Source organism: Leptonychotes weddellii, chromosome 7, assembly GCF_054177405.1.
Source record: "Leptonychotes weddellii isolate Sample4059 chromosome 7, ASM5417740v2, whole genome shotgun sequence".
Classification (NCBI taxonomy): domain Eukaryota; kingdom Metazoa; phylum Chordata; class Mammalia; order Carnivora; family Phocidae; genus Leptonychotes; species Leptonychotes weddellii.
Genome location: NC_138375.1, coordinates 39,558,804 through 39,581,280, shown reverse-complemented (window position 1 = coordinate 39,581,280; position 22,477 = coordinate 39,558,804). Strand labels below are relative to the sequence as shown.

The 22,477-nt window shown below is 47.9% G+C and overlaps 1 protein-coding gene across 1 annotated transcript in view; it reads left to right on the top strand.

Annotated features, from left to right (window-relative positions):
• Positions 1-21,268, top strand: part of FAT2 (FAT atypical cadherin 2) — a 63,415-nt gene extending 42,147 nt beyond the window's left edge. Inside the window, exons 17-23 of the mRNA XM_081825654.1 lie at positions 1,627-1,824; positions 5,087-5,897; positions 9,842-9,987; positions 13,824-14,265; positions 16,188-16,341; positions 17,787-18,244; positions 19,316-21,268. Coding sequence (XP_081681780.1) covers positions 1,627-1,824; positions 5,087-5,897; positions 9,842-9,987; positions 13,824-14,265; positions 16,188-16,341; positions 17,787-18,244; positions 19,316-19,848 — 2,742 coding nt within the window. The 3' untranslated portion in view covers positions 19,849-21,268. The remainder of the gene's footprint in view (positions 1-1,626; positions 1,825-5,086; positions 5,898-9,841; positions 9,988-13,823; positions 14,266-16,187; positions 16,342-17,786; positions 18,245-19,315) is intronic.
• Positions 21,269-22,477: the final 1,209 nt, after the last annotated feature.

Sequence of the window (22,477 nt, the reverse complement as noted above, 5' to 3'; positions counted from 1 at the left end):
GATAAGGAGGCCTACTCCGCCCACTTTACAGATTTTTTAAATGTAGGTGCAGAAATGTACCCTAGCTAGAATGTGGCAAATTTGGGATTTAAAACCAGATGATTTTCCAGATCCCCAAACTATTTCCACCATACCAGTGGTTTACAAATGGGATCTGGAGAGGGCCTAGGGATTCAATGGGAATTATGACCATAAGAGGTGAGGGAGGTAAGGAAGAGGATAGGAAGGCAGAATCCTGGGTCCTGCTATGTATCAGACAGAGTCTCTCCACTTTTATTTGTTTGTATATTATTAGTTAGGATGTTTTGACTGCCAATAACAGATTATCTGACTAAAATGTCATTAAATAATAAGGGCTTATTTTTTCATATAACAAAAGGTGTGATGGTGGGAAGTTCTATTCCAGAACTGGTTATTTCAGCAGAAAAACAGTATCACAGCTTTGGGCTAGCTTCTTTGAAATTCCCTCACCTTCTTTGTCATGGTTACAAAATGGCTGCTGCAGCTCCAGCATCACATCCTTGTCTAACCATCTTCAAAGACAAACAGAAAAGGATTTCCCCCCACCCCAGGCTCTGTTTTTATCAAAGAAAGTTTCTCAGAACCCTCACCTGGTTGACTTCTCCAGTGATCAGAATCAGATTACATGATCACCATTACGCCAAAAACTGGCACAGGGAATCAGATTTTATAACTGACTTAGACCAATCACAGTCCATCTCTCTCCTTTTTTTTTTTATTTTTTGAGAAGGAGAGGGAGAGAGCATGAGTGGGGAGGGGCAGAGGAAGAGAGAATCTTAAGCAGGCTCCATGCCCAGTGAGCAGAGCCTGACGCAGGGCTCAATCTCACAACCCTGAGATCATGACCTGAGCTGAAATCAAGAGTTGGACACTTAACCAACTTGAACCTCCCAGGTGTCCCAGTCCATCTCCTCTTAATAAGGGCATATCTTTTGTGAGGATATTGCCACCCCACAAAAGTCAGGTTTTGTAAGAAAGGAAGGAAGGAATGCCTGTTGGATAGGCAACCATTAATTTCTGTCCATAAGATTCTGTTTGTAGACAGGATTTTGTTGCAAAAAAGATACAGATACTGAATCCCTATGTTATAGAACAGAGACTGGAATTATACCCAGGGAATCAATTTTTCTTAGTTGCATGCTTACTCATTTTTAAATTTTCTCATTGAGTTGGGTGTTCCATCCAAGGATGGGTGTTCCATCCTTCTAAGCAGGAAACCATTTATAGGTGTTCAGTTGACCCTATGAATCACAAAACTTCCACATGGATCCCAAGCACTAACTAAGTTATGTACATGAATTATATCAGCTATGTGACCTTGGTCAAGTCACCTTCTATAGGATAAAGGGACTCTAAGGACCCTTCCTGCCTTAATGGGCTTTGTTTCTAAGATTTAGCTCTGCCCTCAGGAAGCTCCTGGTCTAGACTGGCGAAGCCAACAACTAATTCACAGGCTCACAGAATAAATGAATGATAGCTCGAAGTCCAGACATGACCTGAGAGCAGCCAGAGTTCTGAGGACTCATCCCAGATGAGGGGATCCAGAAAGATGCAAAAGGAAGGACTGGAACTCATTTTGCTCTTTCCTGGTACTGTCTATCTCAGGAAAACTCACCCATTGGTAGCAAAGTCCTGCAGCTGATCCTGAGTGACCTGGACTCCCCAGAGAATGGTCCACCCTACTCATTCCGAATCACCAAGGGGAATGACGGCTCTGCCTTCCAAGTGACCCCTGATGGATGGCTAGTGACCGCTGTGGGCCTGAGCAGAAGAGTTCAGGAATGGTATCAGCTTCAGATCAAGGTGAGAGCTGTGTTGGTCCACTGGTGGTGACCATGGGGACAGTAATGTGCTGGCAAAAGCACTATCAGTGTTTCTATTATTAGGAGAAAATGTACAGAGCTCTTACTAGGTGCTGGGCACTGGGTTAAGTGCTTCACATGCATTATTGCATTAAACCCTCACAACAGGCTTTAGGGTGGGTGCAGTTCGCACCCCCACTTTACAGAGGTGGTAACTGAAGCACAGGGAGGTTGAGTGACTGGGTTAAAGTAATACTACCAATAAGTGGCAGAGGTGGGTTGCCTCAGACCAAATACTCTGACCCTGGAGCCTAACCTCTGAATTCCTGCATAGTGTCCGGGCAGAACAACAAACACCCTCACCCTGGCTCTAACTGCTTGAGTTTGGCCAGGACAGCTCTCTGAACCTCATAGGAACTGGTGTGGAGTCCAAACTGGAGAAGATATACATGTTTAGGGGGTCATGGTGGTATTGCAAAGGGTAGAGTAAGAATAGCCGAAGGGAAGTGGTCAAGATGGTAGTTAAACATTTCTTCTTCATTTCATTCCCTCAAAATCCCTTTCCTAAATCTCAAGTCCTAGTGGACCCTCTTATTCTGTAAACTTCTTCTGAGCTCAGGATGATATATCCATCCATTCATCCAGCCAGCCAGTCAGTGATTTGCTGTCTTTCAACAAATATTGAGCAGCCATCCTGTGTAATGCCCTATTCTCACTGCTAGTAATACAGCAGGGGGAAAGAAGGGGATGATCCCTGTCTCTGTGGGCTTTTGATTCTAGTCATGGAGATACACCATAAACAAATGAAGAAAGAAAGTGCCTTATGAAAGGCACAGAGGAGACATATTCGGAGGGTGGCTCCCCTCGTGAGGAAGGGACATTTGAGCTGGGACCTGAGAGGAGCCAGCTGTGTGAAAACTGGGCAGGAGAGTGTCACAGGCAGGAACAAGATAAGCCAATTCTTGACTTGGGAAAGAGCTTGAAGTGGCCTGAGATGGGGACAATGTGGTCAGCATAGTGATCCTAATGGGAATAAAGCTGAAGAGATGGGTTGGGTGGATCATGGAGGCCTCATAGCTTGGGTGACCATACTACCTGAGGTCCAAACTGATGCACTTGAGAGGGAGAGAAGCACTAAAAATAGTTAATTGGTGACCACTGAGCCACAACAGGATCAATTAGTGAAAATCAAGACTGATCTGGGCAAACCAGGAAGTACAGCCATCCTAATTATAAGCCTTGGTAATACTGTTAGTATTACTTCCAATCCCAGTGGGAGAGAGTGGTGTGGAAACCTTGAGCAGATAACAAAGATGCAAGAAGTGGATAGACTAGGGACAAACTCTGTATGGAAATAAACAGGAGTTGGTGATAGACTGGATATGGGGAGAGAGAGAAGAATCAGGGGTGATTCCCAGGTTCCAGACTCTAGTGAAGTGGCTGGTGTGGCCATTGCTGAGGCTAGAAAGATGGTGAGATGGGGGAAGGACAGGTTTATGGGGGTAAAATGAGCGCTCCGTTTTGCACATGTCACCTTTTAGGTGCCCATGAGACATCGACATGAAGGTGTCCAGTAGGTAGTTGGGAATGGAAGTCTGCAGCTCAGAGGACAGGTGTGGGCTAACATAGAGGGTTCTCAGAGAGAAGGGCATGGACACGATTGCCTAGGAAACGATGAACTCTGTCTCCTGACCCAGACAATGGCTCAGTAACTATCATCTCTTGCATGTGTCCTGTATTTCCCCTTTTGTTCACTGGGAGGCACTAAAGGCCAGCAAAGAAAGGGGCCATGGACACAGGTAGGAGGACAGTTTCTGCTCTGGCCTTACCTCCCGTATGATCTTGGGCGAGTTACTTGACCTCTTTGAGCCTAAGTGATAGCTTTTGTAAAATGGGAGACTTTGTGGTGTCTATCTCCTAAGAAAGGTTAGGGTTACAGTTAGGGTTGACAGGATATCTCATATCATGCATCAGAAGCATTAGAAGTGACCAGCATACAGTCTGCACTCAGTTGATGCCAGCTGTATGTTATACTTAGCAGTAGTATTAATTATTGCTGTTGCTATTGATATCCCACCTGTGTTATGCACAAATCCCAGCACTAGGTATAATTTCACAACTTGTTCGCCCACTCAAAGCACTGGAACACACGTGAACAAGATACTACTGTAGGGAAAGTTGTGGAGGCCCCTGGTGACAGCCGGGAAAGTGAACAAGTCACTGAAGGAAACTTCATCCTTGCTAATCTGGACAGAAAGTTGCAGGGACGCTTGGCAAAATATGAAAGGAAAAGGCATTTTTTATTTACATTCTTTTCCTTGCTTAACTGAGGTCATAGCATGGCCTTGTTAAAACCTTCAGTGGCTTTTCACGGCTCTGACATAAAACCCGACCTTGGGCTCCTCAGCCCATCAGTGACAGGGTGGCCTCCCTTGCGCCCCCTTCTGGTCCTCAGCCCTGCCCACTCGCTCGAGCAGCTGTGGCCCTTCCACCCCGTTGAGCTCATCACATTCTTTCTACTCTGGGGCTGGTCACTTGCTGTTCCCTTTGTCACCTCCTCTCCTTACCTCTTCTCATCCCTTAGGACTCAGTTCAAGGGTCACCTCTTCCTCAAGTGTCACGACTTCCCTCCCACCTGATTTGAGTTAGGACCCTTTCACTCTTCAGATTTCTGTCCCATGCTCCATTTATCTCCTTCACAGCACTTTATCCATGTCTGACATTCTCTTGTTTATTTGGTAACGTATTGACGGTCTCTTTTCTCCCGATCACAGCAGAGGGCCTGGCCTGTAGAAAGCACTCAGTAAGTACTTGTTGGCTGACCTGAGGATGCAATGCCCACCCTGACCCCAATCACATAGTAAAGGGGGATCCCAAAGAGAACCTCCTTCGGCTGACAGGGGCCATGAAGGATGCACACTGGAATCATGAAGAGACATTTGATGACTCACTTAAGGAAAGAGACAGAATGAGGGACGTTGGAGAGGAAGGAGGCATGAGTGCGAGTGGCTGGAGAGACTTAGGAAGAGGCTCAGAGAGCTGTCAGATGAGGAAACGGAGTTAAGTTTTACTGGGAGGTATGGGATATAACTCCCTCCACAAGACTTTCGGTGCTTTGGAGTTATTGTCCTCTTTTTCGATTGTGACGACATGCTGAGCCTAGCCTCAAGCAGAGAGACGTGGTTGCCCCAGGAGGCCCAGACTTGTTCGGGCCACAGACAGCTGCAGTCCTGGGGTAATAGCAGTGCTTGTTTTGCCCACAGGTGTCAGACAGTGGCATCCCTCCCCTCTCGTCTTCGACATCTGTCAGAGTCCATGTCACGGAGCAGAGCCACTACCCACCCTCCGCCCTCCCACTGGAGATCTTCATCACCATCGGGGAGGAGGAGTTCCAGGGTGGCATGGTGGGCAAAATCCATGCCACAGACCGAGACCCACAGGACATGCTGACCTATAGCCTGGCAGGAGAGGACACCCTGGCCAGGCACTTCTCAGTGGGCGCCCCCGATGGCAAGATTATCGCCGCCCAGGGCCTGCCTCGTGGCCGCTATGCATTCAACGTCACAGTCAGTGACGGGACCTTCGCCGCCACTGCTGGGGTCCACGTCCATGTGTGGCAAGTGGGGCGAGAGGCTCTGCAGCAGGCCATGTGGATGGGCTTCCACCAGCTCACCCCAGAGGAGCTGGTGAGCGACCACTGGAGGAACCTACAGAGGTTCCTCAGCAACAAACTGGACATCAAACGAGCTAACATCCACCTGGCCAGCCTTCAGCCTGCAGAGGCCACAGCTGGGGTGGACGTGCTCCTGGTCTTTGAGGGGCATTCTGGAACTTTCTACAAGCTCCAGGAGCTGGCATCTGTCATCACTCGCTCAGCCAAAGAGATGGAGCACTCAGTGGGAATTCAGATGAGGTCAGCCATGCCCGTGGTGCCCTGCCAGGGCCCAAGCTGCCAGGGTCAAATGTGCCAAGAGACAGTGCACCTGGACCCCAGGGTGGGGCCCACGTACAGCACAGCCAGGCTCAGCATCCTGACCCCACGGCACCGCCTGGAGAGGAGCTGCTCCTGCAATGGTGAGGAATGGGCTTCCCCAAGACAATCAGCACTGTAGGGCTCAGCCAGACTGACTGTAGGGATGGAGATCCCAGGGAGGCCCTGTGGGGTAGTAAGAGGGGAGTTTCAGCAGGGCTAAAGGCCACAGGCCACCATGGGATGGGTAGTGGCCTCACAAAATCTAGTCATGGAATAGCACCCTATTCCTGGCCACTTTCTGGAGTTTTGAAAATAACAGTAAGGATACAAGAAGCAGTTAGCATGACAACTGAAAGCACACACTCTGGCATCAGACTGCCTGGGTTTAAATCCCAGCTCTGCCACTTGAGAGCCAAGTAACCTTAGGAAAATTATCTAGCCTCTCTGTGTCTTTGGGCTGTTATAGGGATTAAATGAGTATTAAATATCAAGGGCTTGCTTAGAAAAGTGCCTGATATATAGAGAGAAAGAGGTCACTAACATGAGTTACTAATAGTACTACTATTATTACTACAGCCTGGTGGCTATAACCTTCAGACTTAGACAGCTTAGGTTTTAACTCCAGCTCTATCTCTTACTAGCTGTGTAACCTTGGATGGGTTACTAAACTCTCTGAGCTGTAGATTTTCATCTATAAAATAATGAAAATACTATCACCTGCCTTCTGGAGTTGGCTTGGGGAGTATATTATTTAATGGTTATAAAAGCACTTAGCCTTCAGCCCATAAGCACCCTGTCCATGATGGCCGTCATTCACATGGTAGCAGCTGTTGCTAGAAGGACTCTGCCATGTGCCAGGCACTGTATATGTTACCTAAACTGATTGGCACCAACACCCTACGAAGCAGGGTCATTAGTTCTAACTACAGTTGAAACTGAGGGATGGGGATTGTATTGGTTTACCTGAAACTTCATGGCGTCCAGTGAAGGGCTGGTTATCTAAATATCTGTGTGTCCCACTCTAAAGCCTGAGCTCTTCACTGAGCTCTACAGGAAGTCAGTTTCTTCCTGCAGACTCACTCCAGCACCCCTGGCATCAAGAATCCATGCCCTGGACCAGCTCAGGAGCATTGGCAAAAGGAAAATGACACTGTGTCCCATTCACCATCGCCCCCTGCCTGGCCTACTCTTTATGGGTTCCCCCTGTTTGCATTAGGGAAATTCTTTCTCTAAAGATTTGTGGACTTTCTCCAGGTCCCACTGTATATTGGCTGGGTGAGCTACTCTTGGTGTGTGTGTGTGTTTATGGGGCGGGGTGGGGGAGTGCTTCCCTTCTGTGTCTCTTGCTCCAGAGTTGCCTGCAAGGAAAGCTGTGATGGCCGAAGGTTCTCTCTTGGTCACCTGGCACCAGAGAGCAGAGGTTCTAAAATTCATGCTTGTGCAACATCATCTAGGGAGTGTTTTTTTTTTTTCCAATTAAGAACTCATTTATTACACTCTTTTAAACCAGTGATCTATTGACACTCACAAGATATGAACATAAAGTACAATTTAGTGTTTAAAATAGTACAGTGAGTTAAATTTATCATGGACTGTTAGCTCATTGGAAGAGTTGACAAAGATGATTATTTTTGTGCAGCCCAAGAAGAGTGTCTTATATGAACTTCCGCTAAAGAAGAAATATGAAGTGAAAAAAAGTGGAATGCCAACAACTTAATATAAGAAACTACATTATAGAATCATTATTCTGCCTCATAAAACTGGCAAACAGGAGAGAAGGAAAACATACTACATGTACACTGATGGAAGACAGTAACATCATTCATTCAGTTAGTATTGGTGACACACCCACTGTGTGCACTGTGCTAAGTGCTAACCATGGGGAGTGTGATTTTAAAGAGACCTGCTCCTGGGTGTCACTTCCAAAGTGTATTATTCAGAAGGTCTTGGATGAGGCCTAGAATTGGCATTTTTTATGAAGGATTTGATTTTAATTAGCAGACAGTGTTGTGTTAGTTTCAGGTGTACAACAGAGGGATTCAACAATCCTGTACATTATTCAGTGCTCATAAGTGTACTCTTAATCCCCTTCACATATTTCACGCATCCCCCATCCACTCTCCTCTGGTACACCATTAGTTTGCTCTCTATGGTTAAGAGTCTGTTTCTTGGTTTCTCTCTCTCTCTCTCTTTCCTTTGAATTGGCATTTTTTTTTAAAGATTTTATTTATTTATTTGAGAGAGAGAGAGCATGAGAGGGGGGAGCGGGAGAGGGAGAAGCAGACTCCCCGCCGAGCAGGGAGCCCGATGGGGACTCGATCCAGGGACTCCAGGATCATGACCTGAGCCGAAGGCAGTCGCTTAACCAACTGAGCCACCCAGGCGCCCTGAATTGGCATTTTTAACCAGCACCTCAGGCAATTCTGAAGCAGGTGGCCCAAGGGCTGCACTTTGAGAAATACTAGAGAGGCTGGCTCGCCAGAATCACTTGGAGGAGAGGGTTTTGTTGTTGTTTTCAAAAACATTTTGGTGAAATTCACATGGCATACAGAAAGGTCCATGTGCTATAGTGTACAGCTCAACTAGTTTTCACAAACCAAATACACCCGTGTAACTGGCATCTATGCCAAGGATCACCACATGACCAGCTTCTCAGGAGCACACCCATCACAGGGAGATTTTTATGCAGATTCTCATGTGCCTCCAGAACTACTGAGTCATATTCTCTGAGGGTAGAGCCTGGTATTCTGTATTTTAAAACTCCCTCCAGCTGATCCTGATATTCAGCCAGGTCTGGGAATTCCTAGACGATCTAGATCATCTTCAATATCCCATCCAGTAACGACCTACTACAACAGAATTGCCCGCAGCAGAGAGTTTTAGATCTAAGGTGTGACAGACTCTTAGGATCTTGAAATTCTATGCGCCTCAGGCTTCCTGGTGCTTCTTTCTCCTCTTGGCTTTTGTTCCCTCTCTTCAACAATCTGGGGTATCTGGGGCCTATACAGCTCCTCCCCTTGCCTGACCACTGATAAGCTTATTCACACTGAGGTTTTAGGGATTTAACAACTGAACTCATTTCTGGGGAGGGTAGTGCTTAATATACATAACTCAGCATTCCCCAAGGCGGGCTGCAGAATGCTACTTCCTAGGGCTTGGAAGAGGTAGTCCACGTAAGAGGGTCCCATGGTTAAGTAAGCTGGAGAGGGTGCCTGGGTGGCTCAGTTGGTTAAGCGACTGCCTTCGGCTCAGGTCATGATCCTGGAGTCCCTGGATCGAGTCCCGCATCGGGCTCCCTGCTCGACAGGGAGTCTGCTTCTCCCTCTGGCCCTCCCCCCTCTCATGTACTCGCTCTCTCTCATTCTCTCTCTCTCTCAAATAAATAAAATCTTTAAAAAAAAAAAAATAAGCTGGAGAAAGTCAAGTTGAAGTGGAGACTCCTGACTCTGCAACTATGCGCTAGCAGTTGCTACAGGGGGGTGCACATGCAGGACTTCCCAGAACTTTGCACCCCTTCCTTGATCGCAGTGACTCTCGACCTCTCAGCAGCGCTTCATCTGGTTACGCGCTTCTCAAATGGTTACACTCCTAATTGCAAAGGGGAGATCTTGAGGCAAATGACCTTTGTGGTATTCCTGAAATCACACATATATGCAGAAACCTCTTCAATTCTGCTTCCTTCTTTCCCCCAGTGATGTCAGAAATAACACAGAAACTATGTAGGATAGAAATTTTGATTTCCACACATTTCATGGGTAACACTTCTGGCTTGATCCTTATTTTCTTAATGGTTTGAGCTCATAGTTCCTGACTCAAGCTGGGACCCGAGGCAAGGGTCTTTGGGGCCAAAAGAAGGTGTGCAGTGTGATGGCCTCTGTCTGGCTGCATGATCCTGGACAGGTAACCCCCCACCCGCCAAGAAGCCTCACTTCTTCATCTATAAAATGTGAGCAATGTCACCAAAAGGTTGAATGAGACAAAGTCAGTTGGAGGACTTTGTGGGGACCACTTCATGGAGAGCTGACATCTCTGGTTTCTTCTACAGGTACTGCCACAAGATTCAGCGGACGAAGCTTTGGGCGGTACAGCCTTCCTGAGGCACGGAACTGGTACATCCATTTCCGCCTGAAAACACTCCAATCACAGGCTATTCTCCTGTTCAGCAATGAGACAGTGTACGTCTCCCTGAAGGTAAAGCACTGCCAGCCTGAGAGATTTCACGTGGGCATGCCAGGCTAGGGAGGTGGGGACAGCCTGAGGAACAGCCATGAAGCCCAAATTCTGGCAAAGAAAACCCTGCGTGCTTTTCAGGGATGCTGGTGTGACTATTGGGTTAAGACATAAGACTTTCCAGTTGTGATGGCCCAAGCCCTGGACCTGGAAATATATATAGCCAAAGACAACCAGAGGTTGGGCTGCTCTGTGGGAGGAGAGAGAGCCTCTGAAGATAGAGGGAGAAATGGGAGGCCATCTAGTCATGGTGGGTTTGTTTTATCACTTTTGCTGAATAACAGACCAGTGTTTTCCAAGATGGGTGGGAGGCTGGCTATCACTGGGGTGCTCAAGACTACAAACCCGGCATTAAGTTACATGGAATCACATGGAAGGAAAATGAATTTTCTTTCTCATGGTCTTTCAGTCCTACTGATTACATCTTGTAGACTATCTCAGTTTGCCTGTCTGATTTTAACACCTCCAACATAAAAGCCAATCTCCCACTTTGACAAAGAACAAGCAGACTTTGGCAGCTAGTTGAAATTAATTATTCAATAAATATTTATTGAGCATCTGCTAAGTGACAGGCACTGTTCTAGGTGCTTGGGTCTCATCAGTGAATAATACAAAAATCCCTCTGAGAGCTTTCACCCTACAGGGGAAGCCTGACAATAAACATAAAAATAATAACTCAGAAAATTATAGTTTGTCCAAATGTGATAAGTGCTTTGGTTTAAAAAAAAAAAAAGGTTAAGGGGGATCAGGACTGTGGGAAGTTGGTATTTTAAGTAAGGTGATCAGGGAAAGCTTCACTGAGTTGGTAACTGAACCAGAATATGAAGGGGGTAAGGGAATTAGCTAGGTAGACATCTGAGGAACAGCATTCTAGGTAGAGGGAATAGCAATGTAAAAACCTTTTGGTAGGAGAATGCTTCGCATGTTTAAGGAACAGTCCAGCTGTGTATATGGACTGAGTAAAGTAAGCAAGGGAGACAGTAGTAGTAGGAGTTGAGGTCAGAGATACAATGGGATGAGGGAGTATCTATAAAGTTCTCATAGGCCATTGAAGGACTTTGGCTTTTGTCCTGAGCAAAATGGAGGGCATGAGAAGGTTTGAGCAGGGGCGCCTGGGTGGCTCAGTTGGTTAAGAAGGTTTGAGCAGAGAATTGACATGATGTGACATATTCAGAAGGGTCATCATGGCTCCTGTGTTGATAAACAACTTTAGAGAAACAAGGATAAAAGCAGAGACCCAGCCAAGAGGGTACTGCGATAATTCACGTGAGAGATGGTGGTGGTCTAGATCAGGGTAATGACAGTGAACTGGGAAGAAGAATTGAGATTCTAGATAGATTCTTGAAGGCAAAAACAACAGGACTTCCTGATGAATTGAATGAGGGCTGGAAGAGAAAGCAAGGAGTAAGATTTGGGCCTGAGTAATTAGAAAAAATGGAGTTGCTGCCAACAGACCAGGGGAAGGCTATGGGTAGAGCAGGTTTGGGGGAAGATCATAAGTTCAGTTTTGGAGATATAAGTTTGAGATGCCTATTAGACTTCCAAGTGGAGCTGGATAAACAAGCCTAGTGTCTGTGAGAAAGGTCTGGGAAAGAGATGAAGATCTGGGAAACTTCAGCATATACTTAGTATTGAAAGCCATGAAGCTGGATGAGATCACCAAGGAGTATAGATTGTAAAAAGAGTAGACCAAGGATTCATCCATGTAACACTCCAAATTGAGATGTCTGGGGGAAGAGAAGGATCCAACAAAGGAGACTGAAAAGGTGCAACCAGTGATGTTGGAGGAAAACCAAGAGTATTGTATCCAGGAAGCTGAATGAAGAACATGTATCATGAAGGAAGGAGTGACCAGCTGATAACGTGCTACTGAGAGGTCGAGTGAGATGGGAAGTGATATTAATCACTGGACGTGGCAACACAGAGGCCACTAAATACCCTGACACCAGTGGTTTCAGTATTGTGGTGGGTCGGTGGGTTGGGGGTAGAATTTTGCTGCAAAGAGGGAGCAAAGAAAGAAGGTGATCTCTGGTGGGAGAAGTGGGTTCAAGACAACTTTTTTAAAGATTAGAGCAATAACAGCATGTTTGTGTGATGACTGGAATGGTACAGTAGAGAATGAACAAACAAAGATGTAGGGAAGAGAAAGGAGGTCAATGGAAACTTGTCCTTGAGGAGGTAAGACCAAGTACATGAATGGAGAGACTGGCTTCCACCAAGGTGGACAGATATGATGGTAAGAGCGCCTGCAAGTCCCCATCTGATTGCTGAGAGCAAGGATGGGGAGGCGAGCATCAGGGGTTTGAGGAGAGAGAGGTTGTGAAAATAGTCACCTGGGACAGTAAACCAAGGAAGATAGCACCATAATTAGGCACCACAAAGGGCTCATTTGAAACTTGCAGTCATGAAATTAAAGGGAGATCAATAAGCAAGGCTGCGTGTTTTTCTCCAGCTATGTTCAGCTCAATGATGCTCACATACAGCAGAGGGAGAGTTGGATTTTACCAGATTTGTGTGTTTGCCAAATGAGTTCTACCAAGTAAGTGAGGACAGGAGTTTGGCTATGGAATTTAAGCTGGAGAAGGAGAGAGGTGAGAACCTTACAGAGGTTGAGAGACAATGAAAAGATGGTGGGACCAATGGATTTGTGGTCCTAGCTAAGTGAAAGGAGTGATTTAAGGACAATGTTTTGAGTCTACATACTGGAATAATAGTAAGTTTCCTTTTACATAAATAACTGTATAGGTAGTATTCAACCAGGACAAAAATTGGGAAGGTGATGTACAAATGGCTAACTTCTGTAAAACACTGGATTGGATTTTCAACTTTCACCCAGAGAAAGCTCTACACAACCCAGAGTGACCACAGTAGTCCTACCTCTTGAGCTGAGGTAAACTAAAATGATTTAACCCAGTGGTTCTCAGACTTCTTGATTTCAGGACTTTTTCACACTCCTAAAAATAATTGAAGATCCTAGGGAAGTTTTGTTTATGTGGGCTAGAGCTATCAGTATTTTCAGTATTAGAAATTAAAACTGAGAAATGTTAAAATCTTTATTTATTCATTTAAAAATAGCAAGAAACCTATTACATGTTGACATAAATACCATATTATTGTGAACAATAATTACATTTTCCAAAATTAAGAAAAAAGAAGAGTGGCACTGTTTTACATTTTTGCGAATCTCTCTTATGTATGGCTTTATAGTAGACAGCTGGATTTTCACATCTACTTCTGCGTTCATCTGTTGTGATAGCACATGTCTGGAAATCACTGCATATTTGTGAGAGATAGAGTAGAAAAGGCAAATAATGTTTTAGGATTATTATAAAAATGGTTTCCCCTTGTGGGTCCCCTGGAAAGGTCTTGGAGACCCACTTTGAGAACTGCAGAACTGCTGAATAAGAGAGTGGGAGGGAGGGAGGTTTTTGGTGTCCTTGAGGGCCAACTTGAGGAGCATAGAACACGGGAGAGGCCTACAAAGAAGAATCCAAAAGAGACAGTCTTGGTCAGCAAGGCTTCTCGGGGCCTCAGTTTCCTCATCTGTGAAATGGAGATGCCATCCCTGCCTGGACCATCCCATGGAATATGGTAAGGGCCAAATGAGACCACAGACAGAACAGCAATTTGAGGGCTTTAATACTCTACAATGTTTAAAACAGCCTTGAAAATCCCCAAACACTACCTCTCCCACCCATGAAAATACAACCAACATTCTTTGCACTGGTAGCCTGTTAGCAGTACTTTTTATAAGGACTTCTTGGCTTTGCTGATGGCCATCTGGGTTTTCTTTGCAGCTGGCCGATGGAGTGCTCCAGCTGGAATACCGTTGCCCAGGTGGTTTCTATGGAAATCTTTCCTCCGGGCTCCACGTGAATGACCAAGAGTGGCACTCCATTGTGGTGGAGGAGACAGACACTTCCATTCGCCTGTTGGTTGACAGCTCAGGCAACGCCTCCCTTGTGCTCCCAGAGAATTGCCAGGGTCTCGGGCCCGAAGGAGACCTCTTTCTGGGTGGCCTTGTTCTCTTGCATTCTTCCCCAATCGTGTCCCAGGGTTTTGAAGGCTGCCTGGATGCAGTCGTGATCAATGGAGAGGCGCTGGAGCTGCTGGTCCATGGCAAGAAGGCATCAGGCTTGCAAGAGAGGCAGGCCCTCACCCAGTGCTGCTCACACAGCAATGACTGTAGCCAAAACCCATGTCTCAATGGTGGCAAGTGCTCACAGACCCGCGGGGCAGGTAAGGGCTGGAAATAACTCCAAGGCTTAACCCAGAAGGCTCTTCAGAAGACCCCAGCATGTTGTACTAGCAATCATGTATCACTGGAGAGTTTACCAAGTATATTCCTTCAGCACAGCCCCATGAGGGAGAGAGGGGTTGAAAGAAAGCCATCAATGGCTTCATTTTACAGCATAGGAAACTGCTGGGCTATGTAAGGGATACCCAGATGGGTGAAGGAACTTACCCAGGGTCACATGGCTGTTAAGTGAGAGAGGTGCCTTTGGCGTGCAGATCTCAGTGGAGCAATCCTCCCTCTGATGCCAAATCTCTCTTTCTTCCCCTTACTATCTCATGAGTAACGGGTTGGGATCCACTACACTAAGGGAAGCCAGGAGTCTTTGTTCTCCCTCAACAAGGACTGACTTTCTACTTGTATGGATGGGGGACCAGCATGAACAGGGACCTCTGATGCCACAGGTTAACTTCATCACACACCTTAGTATTATGATTGGTCCGTGCCAGGTTTCTCTTTTATATTCCCCTTTACTCTATACTCAGCTGCCTTTCCCTTCCCCAAACCAATAGGCAAACATTTAAAGTTTTTAAACGAGTTCTTGCAAAATGTACATTACTGGTTTTACACATGCTTGAATTTCTAATTATATAAGTGATATATAATTTTTATAGTTTTCCATCCACGCTGCCACAATTCATATTCATTGCTTTTATTGTGGCTCCGTACCCCGATGTGTGTGCATGCACTCACATCTTCCCTCTCTACTCAGCTAGCACCAAACACCCTGGTGGCTTCAACACCCCACCTCCATCAACAATGCTGCATGAATATCCTCATGCACATCTTCTGTGAACCTGCACGAGAACTTCCTTCACACACACACACCACACTCAGGGATGGAACTCACATACCCAGAGGATGTAAATCATTATTTTGACTAACTAGGGCCAAATTGCTCTTCAGCATGGCCACAGCAGCTGCACTTCCACCAGCAACGCAGGAGGATCCGGTATCTCTGTCAACACTCGGCATTATCCCATTTTCTCATTTTTGCCTGGATAATAGTACCGTCGTTTCCATCTGCAGAATATCTAAGGGGTCCATCACTTCTGTCTGTCCGCACTACCAGGCAGCTGTCATCTCTCACCCTTGGGCCAGCTGTCTCCCTGCTCTCTTCCTTCTCGCCCTCCACCTGCGCCTTCCAGCAGGACACCAGAGTGACCTTTATACAAAGCAGGTCTGAGTGCATCACTTTCCTGCTTGGAACCTTGCAGTGGCTTTCCCTTGCTGGAAGAAGGGGAATTAGGAATTAGGAATTAAGAGTCCTAATTCCTAATTCCTGCATCCGGCTCATAGGGATGCTCTGGCCCCTCCCACCTCCCTCGCCCTGCAGTCCCCACTCTCCCTTGGCTCGCTAGGCTCTGTCGTTTTATGATAATTACTAATATACTGATATTATACACAATTGGTTCAATAGGTTTGAATCCCAAATTTGCCATTTACTTGCTGGGTGATCTTGAGCAAATGTCACGCATTCTCTGTGCCTCATCTCCTCCCCTGCCATCAACTTGTACCTGTCCCCTGATGAGGATAACAGTAACCAACTTCAGAGTTGTCATGAGGCTCAAATGGGCTGACACATGCAGATTGTTAGCACGGTGACTAGCACTGAATAAGTGTTGTCTAGGATGATTACTATTCTTTAGATGCCTGTTCTCTGTAGACTACACATGGTTTGAGGCCGGGATCATGTCTTCTTGTCTAGCAGGGCACCGGTGCCCCGCATGGTGCTTGTCACAGAAGGAGGCACTCAGTAACTCAACATGGACATGCAGATCTGCAGACACGCCAAGGCCCCCCTCTGTCCTGGAGGGCCTCTCAGCCTGCAGCTGCCTGACTCTCTTCCCCCTGCCCTCCCTCCCAGGCTATGTCTGCAAGTGTCCCCCCCAGTTCTCCGGGAGGCACTGTGAACAAAAAAGGGAGAACTGCACTTCAACACCCTGCCTGGAAGGTGGCACTTGCGACTCGTCCCCTGAAGGTGCCTCCTGTAACTGCCCTCACCCTTATATGGGAGACAGGTAAGCACAGGGGAGGCCACCTGCCTTTGGCTCCTCACCCTGGGTTTGGCACCATTAGGGAATGATCTCCACACTCTGATCTCCAGAGAAGCCAATGGGAGACCAGGAGCTCAGTGCTCCAGCGACCTGGCTTCTCAGCTTTTTCCATGTGCCAAGGCTTCTCCCTCCAACCACCTGCATCAGAACACTCAGGGAAGGAGGGTTCTTACCTCCCAGAAAGTGGCCTGGGAACAATGACTCCACTAGGTACAAACACTGCTGTGGGTCTCAAACCCCACTGCAAGCTACCTGTGCCTTGTATTATGCTGGCCTGGCGGATTGCAAGAATCCATAGATCCCTAGAATCCTAGAGGTAAAGAGGCTTGGTAATTATCTGGTTTTATGGCTCCCCAGTTTAGGAGTCTTTAAAAAATCATCAGGGATACTTGTGAAAAATACAGATTTCTGGACCAACTATATCAGAATCTCCAAGGAATGAGGCCTGGGATTCTATCTATAACAAGCTCTCAAGTGATCCCCTTGCTGTCAGCGTGTGCATAAGAGAGCCAATGATGTAGTCCACCCGCTCACTTTACAGATGGGGAAACTGAGGCCCAGGAAAGGAAAGGGGTTGTCCAAATCCCCCCATGTGTTTGTGACCAAGTCCTTTCTCTCAGCACCTGGCATTTCTGGCCCCACTGCACACCTCGCTCTGCAGTCGATGTGTTGGCAGGATACTTCCTGGCTGAAAGTGGTGGTGTTTGCAATTTAAAAGAGGAACATGGGAGGATAATGTCTAACCCAAAAGGACAAAGTGTTGGTGGTGAATATGTAGACACTGGGACTCAAGTAGAATGAAGGGAGCCTTTCTTAATATCCCTCAAAAGTGAATGAAACTGGCCATGGAAGCCTCCTAGGAGCCTTACACCATGGAATGCCAAGCTGACGGTGACCTGGGAGGTCATACAATTCCAAGTGCTCGCTCTGAACAGTTGTCCAATGGAAGGTCTGTGCAAGACCAAGCCGGGTTCCTGTGATCTCCTGAAGAACAGTGGGCAACACTGGTGCCCAGCTGTCATGGCTGGGTGCTGCTGACTTGTATCTGGGACTCTGACATTAATGCTGAGGACAGCTGGGTATGTTGGCTGCCTCCACCACAGTATGTGGTTGCAAATCTCACCCCAGTGGTGGAACATATATCCAATGCCTAGATCACATGAATGGGAAATAACAGAAGTGCCCAGAGCCTAGATTCCAAATGGTCATGAATGAAGTTGTAACTGACTGCCACACCTTCCTCGTGGAAGATGGAAGGCTCTGATGTTATATGTGTGATCGTTATCATCCATTTTCTTTTTTTTTTGGTTGAAAATTGGAGAAGGTAGGCTTGAGTGCAGGGGTCCATAAATCTTTGTGAGAGGGGACATGGAAAGGGAAGTATACTGACTACTTCTCTGTCTCTGCAGGTGTGAAATGGAAGCAAGGGGCTGCTCAGAAGGACACTGCCTAGTCACCCCTGAGATCACAAGGGGTGACTGGGGGCAGCAGGAGATTCTGATCTTCATAGTGGCCCTGCTATTTATCATTTTAAGCACCTCCGGGCTCCTCTTCTACTGCCGCCGTTGCAAGTCCCACAAGCCCGTGGCCATGGAGGACCCAGACCTCCTGGCCAGGAGTGTTGGTGTTGACACCCAAACTATGCCTGCCATCGAGCTCAACCCGCTGAGCACCAGCTCCTGCAACAACCTGAACCAACTGGAGTCCAGCAAGACCTCAGTTCCAAATGAACTGGTCACTTTTGGACCCAGCTCTAAGCAGCGGCCAGTGGTCTGCAGTGTGCCTCCCAGACTCCCACCAGCAGTGGCCCCTTCCCACTCTGACAACGAGCCTGTCATTAAGAGGACATGGTCAGGCGAAGAGATGGGTCAGTATAGCCAGAGGCCCTTAGCCTCTGGAATTGATGGAATAGGTGGTAGACCTAAACACTCCATTAGGTGAGGCCACCATCCCGTCCAATGCCTTGGGATAGGATATGAAGGGATGTGCTCAAGGTCACAGCGCACTGGTGGGCTGGACCAGATGCCAGGTCTCTGGACTCAGAATCTGTGGCTCATTCCACTGCACCATGACCCCCTCCTCTAAATTCCAACTCACTCCATAGGATTGATATCTACGGCAGAAACCTGTAGACCCTGGATAGGGGTAAATGGGATCCCTGGGGTGAAAGGGGGGGCTTCTGCTCCTTTGTGCTTTTCTGGGAAAGGAAAGAGCAGTAGTCCAAGCTTTTGGCCACCCGGTCTGGAGGTATGACAGCCTTGGGCCAGACCTGACTGACCTAGAGGAGGGGTCTTCACCTCACTCTCCTCTTTGGCTCGAAAGGAGGTGAATTTGTAAAGCACTTTATATTTCCTGGCTTATTCACCAACAGTTAAAAAAGATATTTTCATAAACTTCTTGCTGATAGGGTAATCGGGGCCCATAAAGACACAGTAACTTGTTCTAACTCACCCAACTATTCAGTAGCAGGGACAGAGAAGGACCACGGAAGCCTGGTCTCCAATCTTCCAAGCCACATCTCATTTAATCACCCTCTGTAACAGATGCCATCACACTCCCCCAGTCCAAACTGTGTCCGTTTCCTTCTGTTAAGGAGACATAAGTCACCAGCAGGAGTTGGGACGGAGCTGCTGTTTCCAGCAGAGGCGAGCAGGCTACGTGGAGTCATCCATATTCTTCCCTTATTCACTGACTCTTAGACCACTGGCACAGGTTTACAATATGCGCTGGCTTTGGGTTAAACCTCTGGCCTTGAAGGTGGCCCCGTTGAATTCTAGATAGCAGTCTAAGCTGCCAGACACAACACACATCGATGGCCACATACCCATGCACTCTTCTGCCCGGTTCTCCCACACGCTGAATCATGTATAGCAGCTAAAAGGCCTGCTGAAACCTTCACCAAGGAGACCCGGTGCTCACCCTATCTTGTCATTTTCAGTGTGCCCAGGTGGAGCTACGGTCTGGCCCCCTACTTACTCCAGGAAGGAATGCTGGGAATACCCCCACTCAGAAGTGACACCTGGCCCTCTGTTGCCGTCGCCTCAGCACCACCAGATTCCACCCGTGATGCCGGACTCCACTGGCCTCTATGGGGGCTTCCCCTTCCCACTGGAGCTGGAAAACAAGCGGGCACCCCTCCCACCCCGTTACAGCAACCAGAACCTGGAAGATCTGATGCCCCCACGGCCCCCCAGTCCCCGGGAACGCCTGCTGGCCCCCTGTCTCAACGAGTACACGGCCATCAGCTACTACCACTCACAGTTCCGGCAGGGAGGGGGAGGGCCCTGCCTGGCAGAGGGGGGCTACAAAGGGGTGAGTATGCGCCTCAGCCGGGCTGGGCCCTCTTATGCTGACTGTGAGGTTGGGGGTGGGCATCTCACAGGGCGGGGCCAGACCCAGGCTCCCCCCAACTATGAGGGCTCTGATATGGTGGAGAGTGATTATGGGAGCTGTGAGGAGGTTATGTTCTAGCTATCCTCAGAGGAAGGCAGGGAGGAAGCCAAGGACTTGGAGGAGTGAGTTGAGCATGGCTGGAAAAGTGGGAGGAAAGCCCCCATCCCCAGTCCAGGCTGCCATACCTTGAAATGTGCTCTTGCAGACCCCCAGCGAGTCCCTGAGGATGGAGGGAAGCTGAGGGTGGAGCTCCAAAAACAGCACAAGGGCCCTCAGCAGGAAGGGGAGGTACAGAACAGTTAACCCTGGGAAACCAGGACAAACTGATTCCTAGGATGGGCAAGAGGCAGTCTGTCTCACTGCCCACCATCTCTCAGTCCCCAGGGAGGTGGCTCTGTCAGGGAGCATTCTGACAGCTGCCCACAGCTCCATTCTGGAGGCCATCCACCTGACAGGCACCTACTACATCAGCTACAGAGACAAGGTCCAGGGTCATCTGACCCTGGAGGGCCACAAGGCATCCTCTAGGGGCTGAGAGGTGAGCAGCAGGTGGGCAGGTCACCAAGTCACCTGTGCACCCTGCCTCATTCACACATAATTGCAGCATCTGCTCCGTGTGAGGCACCGTGCTAGGCCTGGGGCGACGAGGGCACCCGAGGAGCATCACTTGGCCTCAGTCTCCTGGGGCCCCACTCCTCTAATGCAGAGTCCAAGGAACTTGCTCTGCCTCATTAAGTCATATGACTTTCCACCAGGCAGTACCTGCCAGGATTCCTGCAGCCCTGAACCTTCTTGGTTAAGGAATTCAGACCTCATGGAACTCTGGGTTCTTCAGCCCAAGTTTCTCAAGCACTTTGGGCCAAAGGCAGGGAGGACCTATTCTTCATTTTTTAAAATTCTTAGGCACTTTTCAACCTTGCTGTCTGGATGAGTTGCCCCAAAGGGATTTTTCTTCCCTAGACACAAGGTACTAAGAACTCCCCATTCAGGGCATCAGGGAAGGGTGGAGGCGTGGAGCTGGACTTCAGTGTCCAGGCTGGACACTCTGCCTTTTCCTGCCCCTCCATCTCAGATGCCTGCCAATCTAAGTGTTACCTGCAGTGACTCAACCCTATGCATGGAGGGTCAATGTGGGCACGTGTCTGCACATGTGGGCACCTCATGTATAGATGTGTGTACATGTGTAGAGTGTATGTAGCCAGGAGTGGCAGGGACCAGAGAATTCTGGTGGCCTTGCCACTCCCGCCCCTACCAATCCCTTTCTCCGGTCCACTGATTTTTCATTTGTGTTGTTTCTGGAGGCAAAAATCAAAAGGATGAGCAACAGAGACTCTCACCCACAGGGTTGCTGCTGACAGAGGGAGCTCTGTGGGTGAGGGCGTATTCATTCAAATGGCTCACAGCTGTGTGTGTAACTGTGCATGTGAGTGACAGAATGCACAGTTTCACTGGCCATTTGTTATTTTTTTTTAATAATAAAGAGTCTTTTTTACGGTTATTTTGTATGTCACTTGTCCTGCTTGGGGTTGGGTCAGGGGAAGGGCACAAGGGTCTATGAGCCCTGCCAAGCTGAGGTTCAAGGAATTTGGGGGCTAGACGGGACCCTTGAGGTCATCAAGCACCGTGATTCCCAAACCTAGCAAAATGGCTAAAATATAGATCTGTGAGCCCCAGAGCCAGACAAAAAAATCAGAACCTCTGGGGGCAGGGCCCAGAACACTCTTCAGGGAAAACACCTCTAATTCCAACACAACTGCCCACAGTTAGTGGACAAGTCCACTAATCATCAGGTGCGTGAATGGCCTGGGACAAGACTTCAGGACTGCCGACCCTGGCCAGCGCCCTCTGTACCACATGGCACTGGACGGGGAGAGTGAGCTTTATAGCACAGGGCTCGGGAAGCCAGCCCTCCTGGTGCCCGGAGCCAGCCTATGGCTACTGCTCCATGGCTCACTCCCGAGGCCCAGCCGGAGGTGAACATCACCGGGCAGCTGTGACACAGGCCTTGCAGGAGACACCGAGACTGGAAAGCCCAGTCCCTGCCGTGGAGTTCCCGGTGCAGGTGGGCAGAGAAGGCACATCCATGAGAGGCACCCCAGCACACTGTGGCTCTGGGCCTGGACATGCTCTGTTCCAAACCCCCTCTGCCACACACCAGTGTGGCCTCAGGCAGGTATGAATTGGCTTCCTGTTGTTTAGAAGCATAAACAATAAATGGTGACCATTATACTAGGAAATAATACCAGATAGTATGTAGGTAAGATTAACTTATCAGAACTGTGCAGGAAAGCACATATAAGCAAGTCCAGTGTTGCCCCGACTTCTGTTTTGCTTATCACTTAAGTTACGATTTTTGTTCTAATACCACCTATATCATTATATACTTAATAATTTTCTTTTAGTGCATTCCAACTTTAAAAAAATATTTTTATTCACCTTAAAATGACACATCCATAAACTAAAGGACTTGAAAGTTACTATTTTTTCTAGAACACATGAAAACACATAAACATTCAGACTTTTAAAATGACTGTCCAGGGTCTGCTCAATCATCTTTGGGAAATTCTGATCTAGTGCATCTTCATTCCTGATGTTCCTCATCCCAAGGCCCACAGAGGAGAAGGGTTTGTCTGAGGTCCTGCAGCTAACACTTCACAGAGGTAAGACCCACATTCAGGTCTGCACCCAGCCTGGTTATCTCCCTAAA